The 12828-nt window shown below is 32.4% G+C and overlaps 1 protein-coding gene across 1 annotated transcript; it reads left to right on the forward strand.

The window, feature by feature from the left end:
* The first annotated feature begins 6419 nt into the window (after positions 1-6419).
* Positions 6420-10651, forward strand: LOC111396985. Its single transcript, XM_023023637.1, has one exon. It carries the CDS (start codon positions 7260-7262, stop codon positions 10077-10079), a length of 2820 nt encoding a protein of 939 aa, XP_022879405.1. The 5' UTR covers positions 6420-7259; the 3' UTR covers positions 10080-10651.
* Positions 10652-12828: the final 2177 nt, after the last annotated feature.

The following is a 12828-nucleotide window of genomic DNA, read 5'->3' on the forward strand; positions in this document are numbered from 1 at the left end:
GGGCGGGACGGTGGAGGTCCTCAAAATTAGGGTTCAACCTTTTTTTTAATTTCACAGTGTTTAAATTTGGAAAGAGAAAACGAGAAAAAATAATCATTTTTTTTATTTATTCAATTGTCCAGTTCTAAAATTATTTTTTTATTTAATTAAAAAAATGTGTTCACACATCAGTGTAGTCTTAATTTTGGAAAATATCATAAAAGACTTAGAGATTTGAAGTATCAAATTCTTGAAATTTAAAAAGTTGAAAGGACGTGATTCGGAACTAGTTCAGGAAAGGTAAAAATCCGAATTCTTTATTTTTAAATTAAAGAATTTTATGATTTCTAAATAAATTATCTTTCGCATTCCAACATGGAGAAACAACTGGAGAAAAGAGTACATATTTTATTGGAGGGCCAAGTGACGTAACAACATCAGCTGCGGAGATGTTATAAATAGTAGTAGAGGGGAAGAATAGGCAGGTAAAAGTTGAACAGAATAGACTCTTGCTTACTCCCCTGTTTTCAAATTCTCTGAATTTGCATTAAGCTTTCAATAATAATTCCAGTTTCCCAAGTACACAACCCTAAATTTGATTTTTAAGATGTAAGAAATGCTAGTTTTAAAAATAATTTAAAAACCATGTCTAGAGTAGATATTGCAAAATCATTTAATAAATTTTATCTTTTTCTATTCATATAAGTTGAACACTCCTTATTAGCTTGAATTATTTCTATGAATGTTATGTGAATATAGTTTAAGCATCAACAATACAATAAAAAACATGACTTGTTTTGACAATAACCTAAGCGTATTGTGACGGTTGAATACAACAATAAAATACATTGAATCGAATTTTCAAATACTAGATTTTTCTATTTTCACAATTTTCGATTGACATATTATTTTTGTGAAAGAAAAATAGTTTCACTGCGAGACAAATTTGTAATTCTTATTTTGCCCTTCTATAGCTGCAATTATTAATTTATTATCAAAACATATCTAAATCTCTCTCTCTCTCTCTCTCTTCATTTCTTGGAAAAAAAATTGCTATAATTAATAAAATTGGTTTGTTTACAATGTACGAAGTAATTTTTTTTTTTTAATCACAATACCAATAACATAATAAAGTTAACACTGAATAAGGTTAAAAAATGAGTATTCTTCAACTTGAAAAAAAATTTCATTATACAATGAATTAAGAAAAAATAAAAATGCTGGTTAAGTGTAAAATAGAAAATCAATATTTACTTTTTCATAGAGGGGATGTTTATGTAATTTTTGAAATCACATGGAGTATCTCTGATAATGTCAATTAGTTGATATAGTGTCCATGATATTCTCTCTCTCTCTCTCTCTCTCTCTCTATATATATATATTTAAATAACAAAAGAATTCAAAATAGTGTTACATAACGAGTAATAGTATATAATAAATTATGTTAAATTGTAGATGAAATGGCATTTATTTATTTGAAGTCTGATTTTTATTTTTATTTTAAACATAAACCTCAAAAAGAAAACTATAAAAGGACAAAAAGAATCTCGGGACGTCTCACACCCCTATGGAAATTAATACATTGGTTGACCAAAATTTTTAACTTGGCTTAGGACCCTAAAACTACAATATTTTAATTTTTAACTATTTTTTTTTAAAATTTCATGTTGTTGCTTTCATTCCATTTAATAATAGTAATAATCTTAGTCTTCATCTAGTCCAAAGCCAAAGGACAAAAACCTAACAACTACCACAGAATCTTTGTAAATTAATAATGACAGGATTTGCAAATAATTTGTTTAATAAAGTAAGATAGAGAAATTAATTAATGAATATTGAATATGTATAATTTTTCTATTAATCTATAGAAAGAGATTTTTCATCGATAATTGTGTATTTAACTAATTAAAGATTAATCTTATTCTTCATTTATGAGTCTACGACGACTTTCATTTAATACGTGTTCATAAATTAACCGTAACAAAATGCAAAATTAATTATGTGATTGTATAGCAAAAAATGTCCCACTTGCACTCAAATATATTGTGGGAATGGACTTAAGCCCCTATTTAATAGCAATTTTTCATCCCAAAAAATTAATTTTTTTTAGCGTTATTTTACTATTTCAACCATCATTTCTGATTTCTTTACTCAAATGTGAGATCCACTTTTCCCTCAATGATTAAAAAATCAATTCTCATAATTATTACCGAACAAGTCGTAAAAAAATATCTGAAATTTAGATCTTGTTTAAAAATGATTCTTCAACAATCACATATTTTCATACTAATTTCAACCACACATTCTATTAAAAAAGAAAAAAAATTATGTTTCACGTTTCTCATAAATTTTTCCTACTTACCACACATTTTACAAAAAAAAATTAAAAAAAAATAATAATAATAAATAAAAAATTTCACTCACACGAGCGCTCAATAAATGAACAATATCAACATACAAAGTTGTAATCTCGAGCATTTCAAAGCACTAATTTTTTTGGACATTGAGAAGACTTTTACGAGTGAATTATTCGATATTAAGAGCGTGTGAAAATGATTAGATAGCTATTCTAATAACAGGCCAAAAAGTTTATGACATTGAGAACAAATTAAAATCTTCAAGGATCATTAAAACCTAAAATTCAAAATTTGACCGTCGTTGTTACTGCATATTTATAAAAATTCGTACTTTTACAAAAAATAATTTGGTGTGCTAAAAATTTAAATTCAATAAGAAGTTAAATTTATTTCTTCATAATTATTATCAACTTTTCAACTGGTTAAAATTAATTTTAATTACATATTTTATATGACCCACAATTTATATCAATTTTTTAACCATAAATTTATCAATTTTATCAAAATCTTTTAAAAAAAAAATTTCAAAATCTTTGTCAAACATCCCATAAGTAAATGTAACATAGTTGAACAATTAAAATTTGAGAGAATTGATATTAGAGATTTTAGCTATTAGGAATTTTTTTTCAAGTTTTTAGAGATTGTCCGGAGAAATAGCTTGCTCCTTTATTATTATTATTTTTTATTTTTACACTGAAATATTGTTCAAGATAAGCTGTCGTGTAGACGGCTATGGGCACAAAATCATAGTGCATAAGTTGATCTATATATATATATATATATATATATATATATTTGTCAATTTTTCAATCTCGCTCTTCATAAATTTTATTAAAAATACGATTTTTAACTAAGTCAAACATGCGCTAAATTTTGTCCAAGTAATGTGCATTAATCTCTGTGACAACACGTCCGTAGGCACCGAGAAAAGCTAGTAATAATTTTATAACAAATTGATTGATAATAAATTTTAGTTTAAAATGATCTTCCCATCAATATTGTGTGTGCTACTAATAATCTTGGTTCAGCCTTCTCTATTAGATTATTCTCACTTTTTAGAACTTTGATCGATAGATGGGTTGTTTAAAACGATTATTATTGAAATATTTTGTTGAAGTCGGTCTTCCTCATGGTGATGAAGACGAGTTCCTTGAGCCTGTTATTTTCAATGGCGAAAACTTCTATTCTATTTTTGAATCGATGATACTCTTTGTCGAGGTTAAAAGAAAAGGATAAATTCATCAATTTACAAGTTTTTAATGGAGAAAATGGAATGTGGGATTGTTTTTTCGCAACGTTTGTTTAATCTGAGAGGGTAGTGCAAGAAAATGAATGAACATGGTTATTTTGCGCAAAACATGTAAAGAATATGGTATGCGCACTACCTTAAACAAATTGCCTTCTTTGATTAACATAAGTACCATTTAAGAAAATATTATTGAAATATTTTGCCAGTGTCGATCTTTCTCATAGTGAAGAAAACGAGTTCTTTCTTTGAGACTATCGTTTTCGATGGTGAAAACTTCCATTCTATTTTTAAGTCGACAATGCTCTGCATCGAGATTTTGTCCTAACACATTTTCTCAATTTGAACTTAGAAATTATTGTGCTAATCCAATGAATCTCTTCCTCTATCACCATGTTCAATGGATTTTATGATAAATCGCATGACAATCAAGTCAAATGTACATATAAGTAGATATGAGCTTATATCTCACGGGACCAAAAACTTAATAATTTTGCATTGGTTGTGTATTTGTTAAGTTGCATTAAAAATTATTTGACTTAATAACTAACCAAATTTTAATTGTTCTCATTGATTGTGTCATCTGTATACAAAATATACAATACACTTCATAATTCTTTTACGTAGTGGATTATAATGATAATTTGACGAGGTCAAGACCTAGCTCTTAATGGTTAGGTCATTAGGCTGTATTTGAGCCTCCTTAGATGGTAATGGTGAATTAACAAAGAAAACATAATTTTCTTACCAAAGTAATTGCTACGTAGCTAAATATTGTTGTCTATTTGGCTAAAAAGCACATTGCACATGTATAAGTTGGCGCGATAATTGTAATTATTATAGCGCATCGTATTTAACAGAATTAGATACTTTCTATGGACATAACATACGTGACAAAGTACTACTTATAATTATGGCCGTTGCACTAGATATTCCGCTACATAATTTAGCACCTTGCTAACACTTTTCCCTCGTATAAATGTGTTTATTCGAACCATTTTTTTGTTCTTGTTTCTAGGCTAAACTAAAAAATGTGTTTACAAGTTTAAAATAGTAAGATACTTTATTTAAAAGTAATCTTTTACTTTACCATAGAATAAAAAAACTTAATTACATAATTAAAAGAAGCAACCTTCTCTAACATATCTAAAATAAAAATCTACTTAAAAAGATAAATTTAGAGGGTGTTTGTGATCCATTTTTATGTAAAAATGTATTTTGAATTAATAAATTGATGGAAAATGTGTGGTTGAAAAATAAGGATAAATTTTTGATTTACGTGTAATATTATTTTAATGAAGAATGTGTGGTTGAAAAGAAAAGAGAGAAAAATACATTTTGAAAAAAATGAGTATCAAACGGGACCTTAATTTAGTTTGAAGCTTGGTCAAACACATGATTGCTTTGTGTTTTTATTAATTTAATTATAATTTGTGCAAAGTATAAGGCACAGTAGTTAGACTTTTGGACAGGAAACAACTTTTACAAGTAAGTTCAATATTTGACTTTAAGCTATTACAAGAGAGTATGTTGGGTGACGGAAGGTTCAATTATCCAGTTATTTTCATTCAACTATTGATTAATTGTACAATAATCAACAAATCACGTGTTGGGATGTGAAAGTCAATTGTCATTTCTCTCAGCTTGTTAAGGGACTTACGGCCATGTTTGGTTAAGTTAAAGGTTACCATAACTCACTTCTTAAATAATTTTTCATTCTCAAGCATCTAGATAATTTGTTTTTCCTTATTCGTAAGTAAAAGAATTTACTTATTCTACTAAATTTCTTTCAAAATTATCAACTTAATTATTCAACTTATATATAATAAAACACCTTATTTGTTTATAACTAGTGGTGAAAATGGGCCAAGTCGACTTGGCTCGATCCATCTACCCACTTTGATGAGTCGAGCTCAAGCTTGAGTATAAGTCGAGCTTGTACTTGGCTAGTGTTGAAGAGCTCAGCCCACGAACTAGTGAATTCAAGAGCCAAGTCCACGAGTTCAAGATTTTTTATATATTTTTAAAATCTTTTGATTTTTTTGTTCACATATTTGACTGGTGAATTTTAGGTGCACACGAACCATTCGTGAGCTTGACAAGCGAACCCCCGCTCAGCTTGAGCCATAACTCATCTCGTAACGAGCTCAAACCATCTATGGGCCGAGCTTTGATGAGTGGAACAAACTACTCGGTCATTTTGTTACCCCTATTTATAATTAATGTTCTAAAAAGCGTAAAATATTGCTAAATGAAATCAAGTTTCATTGTTCAATTTTTTACTAGCGTGAGCAAACCTAACGTAAAAAAGTGTGAGAATTTTAGCTAAAACTAAAATTTGTGAAGCTATGTTAAATAATAATAATAATAATAATGTCCCTATTTAGTAGAGATTAAAATTTAGATTTTATTTTGCAATAATTAATTTTAAAAATATATATTATTAAACTTACAACTTTTAATTATATATTTCATTAGTTTTTAACAAAATAATAATCTTCCAGAATTTAGATTAAATTTCTTAAAAGTTAAAACTTTTAAAACATTTCTTGAAGTAAGTCCACGTTTGGCCCTATTCTCATTCTTTTTCTCTTTCTTATTTTTAACCATACAATCTTTTTTAAAATAATATTTTACGTAAATAAATTTTTATTTTATTTTATGGGTACACGAAAGTTTACACGTTGATTGACACGGATTCACCTCCCCTTTCATATGGGGAGATCGACCCCACACATTTGAGCGTGGACCCCGACGTCTCTTATATGAGAGGTAATCGTGTAAATGTAAACTAGTGCAGATGACATAATCTTTTTTATAAGGGGTCTCCTTTAATTTTTAACTGGCTTGCAGGAAAGCTAGAGGGAGAGAGAGAGAGAGAGCAAGCAGAGCTCACCAGGTGTTTGAACTTTGGAGAGAGGAGCTGTCTTCTTCTTCCATTGATATATCCTTAGCTTGAGACCTCTGAGAAAATTCTTCAGACAGTTTTGTTGTCATTTTGATGTTTCAAAGTATTTCACTTCCGCATTCATTTCGTCGGGATCTGATTACAATTGCGTCTTGTGTTTTTTCGTGATTTCTCCTAGTTGGCTAGTTGGGTTTCTGCAAAAATTGTGTTAAAGAGTGAACCTTCTTGAATATCTTGTCGATTCTTGTTTGTGTTTATTTTTCTTGATTTGCAATTTTTCTTAACTGTATGAAGTGAATTACTAAATCCTCTGGATTTCACACTTGAATCCCAAAATCCTGTGGTATAATTTACCCTTTTACTCCTTCCCCGTTTTCCTCATCTAAAGCTCATCTTCAAGATAGGTCATTACTGGGGTTTTCTTCACCTGGTTCAATTTGATTAGGTTCCTTTCAGTTCAATCTCAAAACAGTGTACGACTCTAAGGAAAAATGAATTGAAAGAGTTCTTTTCCCTCCTTAAGATATGTGATTTTGATTTTTGAAAGCAAAGGTTTATTCTGGTGGAAGGATTTTTTTTTTTTTCAAGCTTTAATTCCTTTTGCTTTTTGGAGACTAGGGTTTGAATTGAGTCCCTTTTTCTGTAGTTTCTTATTAGATAATTAGATGGGCTAAACCAAAAAATTAACCCCTTTAATTGATTATTCTTTCTGAACATCTCTCATACTATCAGATTGATTCTATACAGTTGAAGGGAAAAAACTCCTTCGATGCATATCTCACTTTGGAAGCCATTATATTACTGTGCTGCTCTAATCTTGGACAAAAAGAGCAGAAGAAAATACGATTCTGATCATTCAACCGAAGAAATTAAGAGAAACCCTTCAATTCTGAGGAAATTGCGAGAGCATAAGCTGATGGAGGCTCTTGAAGAAGCATCTGAAGATGGATCGCTTGTTAAATCTCAAAACATGGCTTCTGATTCCATGGTCAATCAAGATGAAGTTTTGGGCCGATCCCGATCTCTTGCTCGACTAAATGCACAGGCAGAGTTCCTTAGAGCCACTGCCATTGCGGCAGAGCGCACATTCGTTTCTGGGGACTCCATTCCCGAGCTTGGTGAAGCGTTCTCGAAGTTCCTCACGATGTATCCAAAGTATCAGTTGTCGGAGAGGATTGATCAGCTGAGGGAAGATGAGTACTCGCATCTCTCTGGTGCCAATTCAAAGGTATGTCTTGACTACTGTGGATTTGGATTGTTTTCATTGCTACAAACTGTTCATTACTGGGAATCGTCAACGTTTAGCTTGTCTGAGATTACTGCAAATTTGGGAAATCACGCAATATATGGGGGTGCTGAGAAAGGCACCGTTGAACATGATATAAAGATGAGAATAATGGACTATTTGAATATCCCTGAGAATGAGTATGGCCTTGTATTTACTGTAAGTCGTGGCTCCGCCTTTAAACTGTTAGCTGAATCTTATCCATTTCAAACGAACAAAAGGTTGTTGACCATGTTTGATCATGACAGCCAGTCTGTGAATTGGATGGCTCAGAGTGCTAGAGAGAAAGGTGCCAAAGTTAATAGTGCATGGTTTAAATGGCCTTCTCTCAAGCTCTGTTCCACTGATCTAAGGAAGCAAATTTTGAACAAACGGAAGAGGAAGAAAGATTCCTCTGTTGGCCTTTTTGTGTTCCCTGTGCAGTCGAGAGTTTCAGGTACGAAGTACTCGTATCAATGGATGGCCCTGGCTCAACAGAACAACTGGCATGTTTTGCTTGATGCTGGGTCATTGGGCCCAAAGGACATGGATTCCCTTGGATTATCTTTATTTCGACCTGATTTCATCATCACTTCGTTCTACAGAGTGTTTGGCTATGACCCGACAGGATTTGGATGTCTTTTAATCAAGAAATCTGTGATGTCAAGCCTTCAGAATCAGTCTGGACATGCTGGGTCGGGTATAGTGAAAATTACTCCCGTGTTTCCTTTGTACTTGAGTGATTCAATGGATAATTTTCCGGGATTTGTTGAGGACAAAGAAGTCTGCAGGAATGAAGTTAACACGGAAACTCGTCCTGGAACTCAGTTGCCTGCCTTTTCCGGTGTGTACACATCAGCGCAGGTGAGGGATGTATTTGAAAGTGAGATGGAGCACGATAACAGTTCTGATAGGGATGGGGCGAGCACTATATTTGAGGAAACTGAGAGTATTTCTGTTGGGGAGGTGATGAAGAGCCCCGTTTTTAGTGAAGATGAATCATCGGACAACTCACTATGGATTGATTTAGGTCAGAGTCCACTCGGTTCTGATAAAGCTGGTCATTCTAACAAGCTCAATGTGGCCTCTCCATTGCCGCCAGATTGGTTTGCTGGCAGAAATCCTCGTAAGCAAATTTCTCCAAAAGCATTAAAGCTATCAAGTAGCCCGATGTTTGACAAGGAATTGAATACAGGACATCATGAAGACCACCATGTATTATCATTTGATGCAGCTGTTAGATCAGCATCTCAAGAATTGGACCATTTCAAGGAGATTCCTGAAGAAGAACAAATTACTGAAAGGAATGAGGTTTCGAGAGAATGTAGAACTCCAGTCTATCATAATTTTTCTGAAATTGAAGAAGAACCCGATACCAACAAACCACTTAATTCTGCTGTGAAGGGATACGGTCCCAACAATTTGTCTTCCGCTTCTAATCATAGAAGCATTCAGAACGGCTCAGCTCCTGAGATATTCCCCGACACGAAGGAAAGTGCGATAAGACGAGAGACAGAAGGTGAGTTTAGGTTGCTGGAAAGGAGAGAAAGAAGTAGAATATCTGGTTGTAGATTCTTTGGCATAGAAGAGACGGAGCATCTTGGAAGCAGGGAAAGAAGGGTATCCTTTAGCACAGAAGATAATAACAGAGCTCGCTTAAGCCCGACTCTGGAGCCTGGAGAAATATCAGTCACGAGCCTCGACGATGAGGACGACATTAGTAATGGGGAATATGGTGATGAACAAGAGTTGGACAGGAATGAACCTGAGTTGATCTGTAAGCATCTTGATCACATAAACATGTTGGGTCTCAACAAGACAACTTCTCGACTTCGTTTCCTGATTAATTGGCTCGTAACTTCATTGCTTCAATTAAGATTCCCGGGTTCAAACGGAAAGGACAGTGTACCACTTGTTCAGATCTATGGCCCGAAGATTAAGTACGAAAGAGGTGCAGCTGTTGCATTCAATGTGAGGGACAGAAACCAGGGTCTGATTAGTCCGGAAATTGTCCTGAAGCTGGCTGAGTCAGATGGTATCTCTCTTGGTGTTGGCATCCTTAGTCACATACGGATTCTAGATAGTTCCAAACAGCAACGAGGATCTTTGAGTCTTGACAATACATCCCTTTGCAAGCCAATGGAAAATGGCAGACACGATGGTAAAAGCGGATTCATCAGAGTTGAGGTTGTCACTGCCTCTCTTGGCTTCTTGTCCAATTTCGATGATGTTTATGAGTTGTGGGCATTCGTGGCTAAATTTCTTGACCCAGCCTTTGTCAAAGGGAGAGTCCTTGCTCCTGTTGCAGAAGAGGTGGAAGCATGAGGCCAAAAACCTGTGCTAATCTTCCATATTTCCTTTCCGCATTACAAGGGGAAGATGCAGAGATATATTGCCAGTCAATGGTTCAATATCAGGGGCAGAAGGTTCAATATCAGGTGCAGACGGACGATTCAAGTGCAAGAATAGATTCCTTTTGCCCCTCCTGCCTCTTCTCCTCCTCAAGTAGATGGCTCGTTCGTTCTTGTTTTTATTTGCTTGGTTTTTTTTATTTCCTCTTTTACCTTCTGGCGCCTGTGGAGTTGGTTATATAAATTTATTGTCTCAAAAGTAATGAAGAATTTGAGCAGATATAAATGCGTACAAGAGAGTGTTATTTACCAAATCTACTTTAAGAAAATCATTTTATTTTGCTTGCGTAAGGTATACATTCTCTCTTTTTAGAATCTTACCCCTGGAGCAGAAGCATTGTCAATTAGTTTACTCATTTTGGAAGAACGAATAGCAAGGTGGAAGTTTTGAGATTGTGAAAGGTATCTCCTAGTTCCAAGGTCTATACTTTGCGGAATGTAAGAAATGATTAAATTCGATCGAACTGCTCTAAACTTTTACTTCTATTGCCATTATTGTTTTCTTTTAATTTTTTACATGAAATACCAGTTGCGGACATCATCATGTTATCTCATTCCGCATTCTAGTTCTCATAGTTTAGATTTTAAGATGTTAGCTTCGTTTTAGACTCTCCATTATTGACATGTTTGATATGCTTAAACGCGACAGCTGACAAATATATGAACACAGATGCTTACATTTTATGACGTTCTAATGCTGCTATTACTTACATGCACTTTGTTTTCGACACAATTTTTTTTACTTGAGCTTGCAAGGCACTGCTTGTTTTTGAATAATGCTATTCATCCTTAGTTGTGATCACCGGTCTAGTCCAAGTATCACACGTTGAATTTTTAAAGATTTTCTTTGAAGAGTTTGATTTGCCAGCAAATGTTTCAATCAGGTTCCTATTCATTCATCATGCATTACCAAACTTTATCTTGTCTGTCTTCATTTTTAGTCAAAGGATATTGTTGTATTGATAATTGATTAATTCAGCCACTCTGAAAATGACTTCCATTTTCACTCACAATTTCTGGCCAATAATCCCATAGGAATTTTGCTTTAACATCAAAGAATAGACGGTGTGTTTGATTATAAGCATGTAATTTGTATTAAAAATAAATAAATTTTAGACAATTGATTGTATGGAAAGTATTAATTAATTGTGTTTGATTGGTTTAATTTTCAACATAGAAAATGTTATACTTGTCCATATTATATTGGTGGATAGATGAGACAGAGGGTAGATGAAAAAGAGTGTATTGTCCAGAAAATAAAAACTTATCCTCACCCCCCCAAAAATAAATAAATAAATAAAAAATCATTTTTATTGTTTTTAAGGAAAAATTGTTACGTGATCAACTTTTTAAAAATATTTTTCATGAAAAATGTCAATCAAATATTCTAAAAGTAAAACTCCGATGAAAAATGACACTTTCCATATCATAAGGAGCATTTTAGTTTGTAAAATTAGATGGGAACATAAAGTACAATAAAGTAAGATTTTAGCTACTTGTGTTCTTATTCATATTGTTTAGCCAACTACATGAACTTAGATAGGAAACTAGAGTACAATCAATAAAGTTTTTCTTTTTCTTGTTTATGCTATTTAGCCAAGTCCATCTCACCTTGTTATTCATTGAAGTCAGATCAATCGATGCAAATCTACAGAAATACAACGCGAGGACAGATATCCCAACAATTTGCTACCACTGAGAAACTAATACTCTAAAATTGAACCCGCTTTTCGAGTTTCACAACAAGCACTTTTTTCTTTCTTTTAATTAAAATCATATTTTGGAATTCGATTTTCTCTAGTGGATTCACCAGTTGTTGACACTACCCAGGCAAAACGGGGAGATTTTTATAAATGGCCTACTACTATTCATTTTTGGTAAAATGTCAATAATACCCTTAATGAAATAATTTATTATATATTGCACAAGATATCCTTAATTTATTGGGATAGTCTTAAATTCTTCTATTTCTCTCATTTCGAGTTTTAATATATAATTTCATCCTTTGATCTAATAAATTAGCATAATCTGTAATATAATTATCATGTAATTTACTAAGATTATCAAATTCCTTCGATAATATATCCATAATTTCTAATTGAGAATAAATATTTTCTATTTTTTCCATTAATCTATCTAACAGATTATCTAATCCTTTAATTGTATAACCTGGCATTATTCAAATAATTCCTTGCAAACTTTATGAATAATAACATATTTAGACAAGTTTTTTGCAAACATAAACAATAATAATCCCTACAATTCTTTCAAGATATTAGAAGAATTCTTTCTAAATTTAACAAAGACAATAATTTTACCTTACTTTTGATCTTAAATCTGTATTCTTAGAACCGAGTGACCTTCAGGCTCTGAATCTGCAAACTGCTCCCTTAAACGGCCTCTTGCCTCAATGGGAATTCTGCTATTTCAGCTTCTTGCCCTCACTGTATCTTTTCTTAGAATTAAGAATAGAGATCTTAAGTAAAGAAAATTCTCTCTTTGTTAAAGTAAGAAAGAGATTATCTTCTTCAATCTATCAAGAATCTATGGGATAGTAAGTTTAGAAACTCATATCTTTCTGATATCAAAAGATTGAGATTTTATTTATAATGATTTATACAAGATTTATATTGTACACAAGGGGTTTTCAGAAAAACTGGTTT

Source organism: Olea europaea, chromosome 7 (assembly GCF_002742605.1).
Source record: "Olea europaea var. sylvestris chromosome 7, O_europaea_v1, whole genome shotgun sequence".
Lineage (NCBI taxonomy): Eukaryota > Viridiplantae > Streptophyta > Magnoliopsida > Lamiales > Oleaceae > Olea > Olea europaea.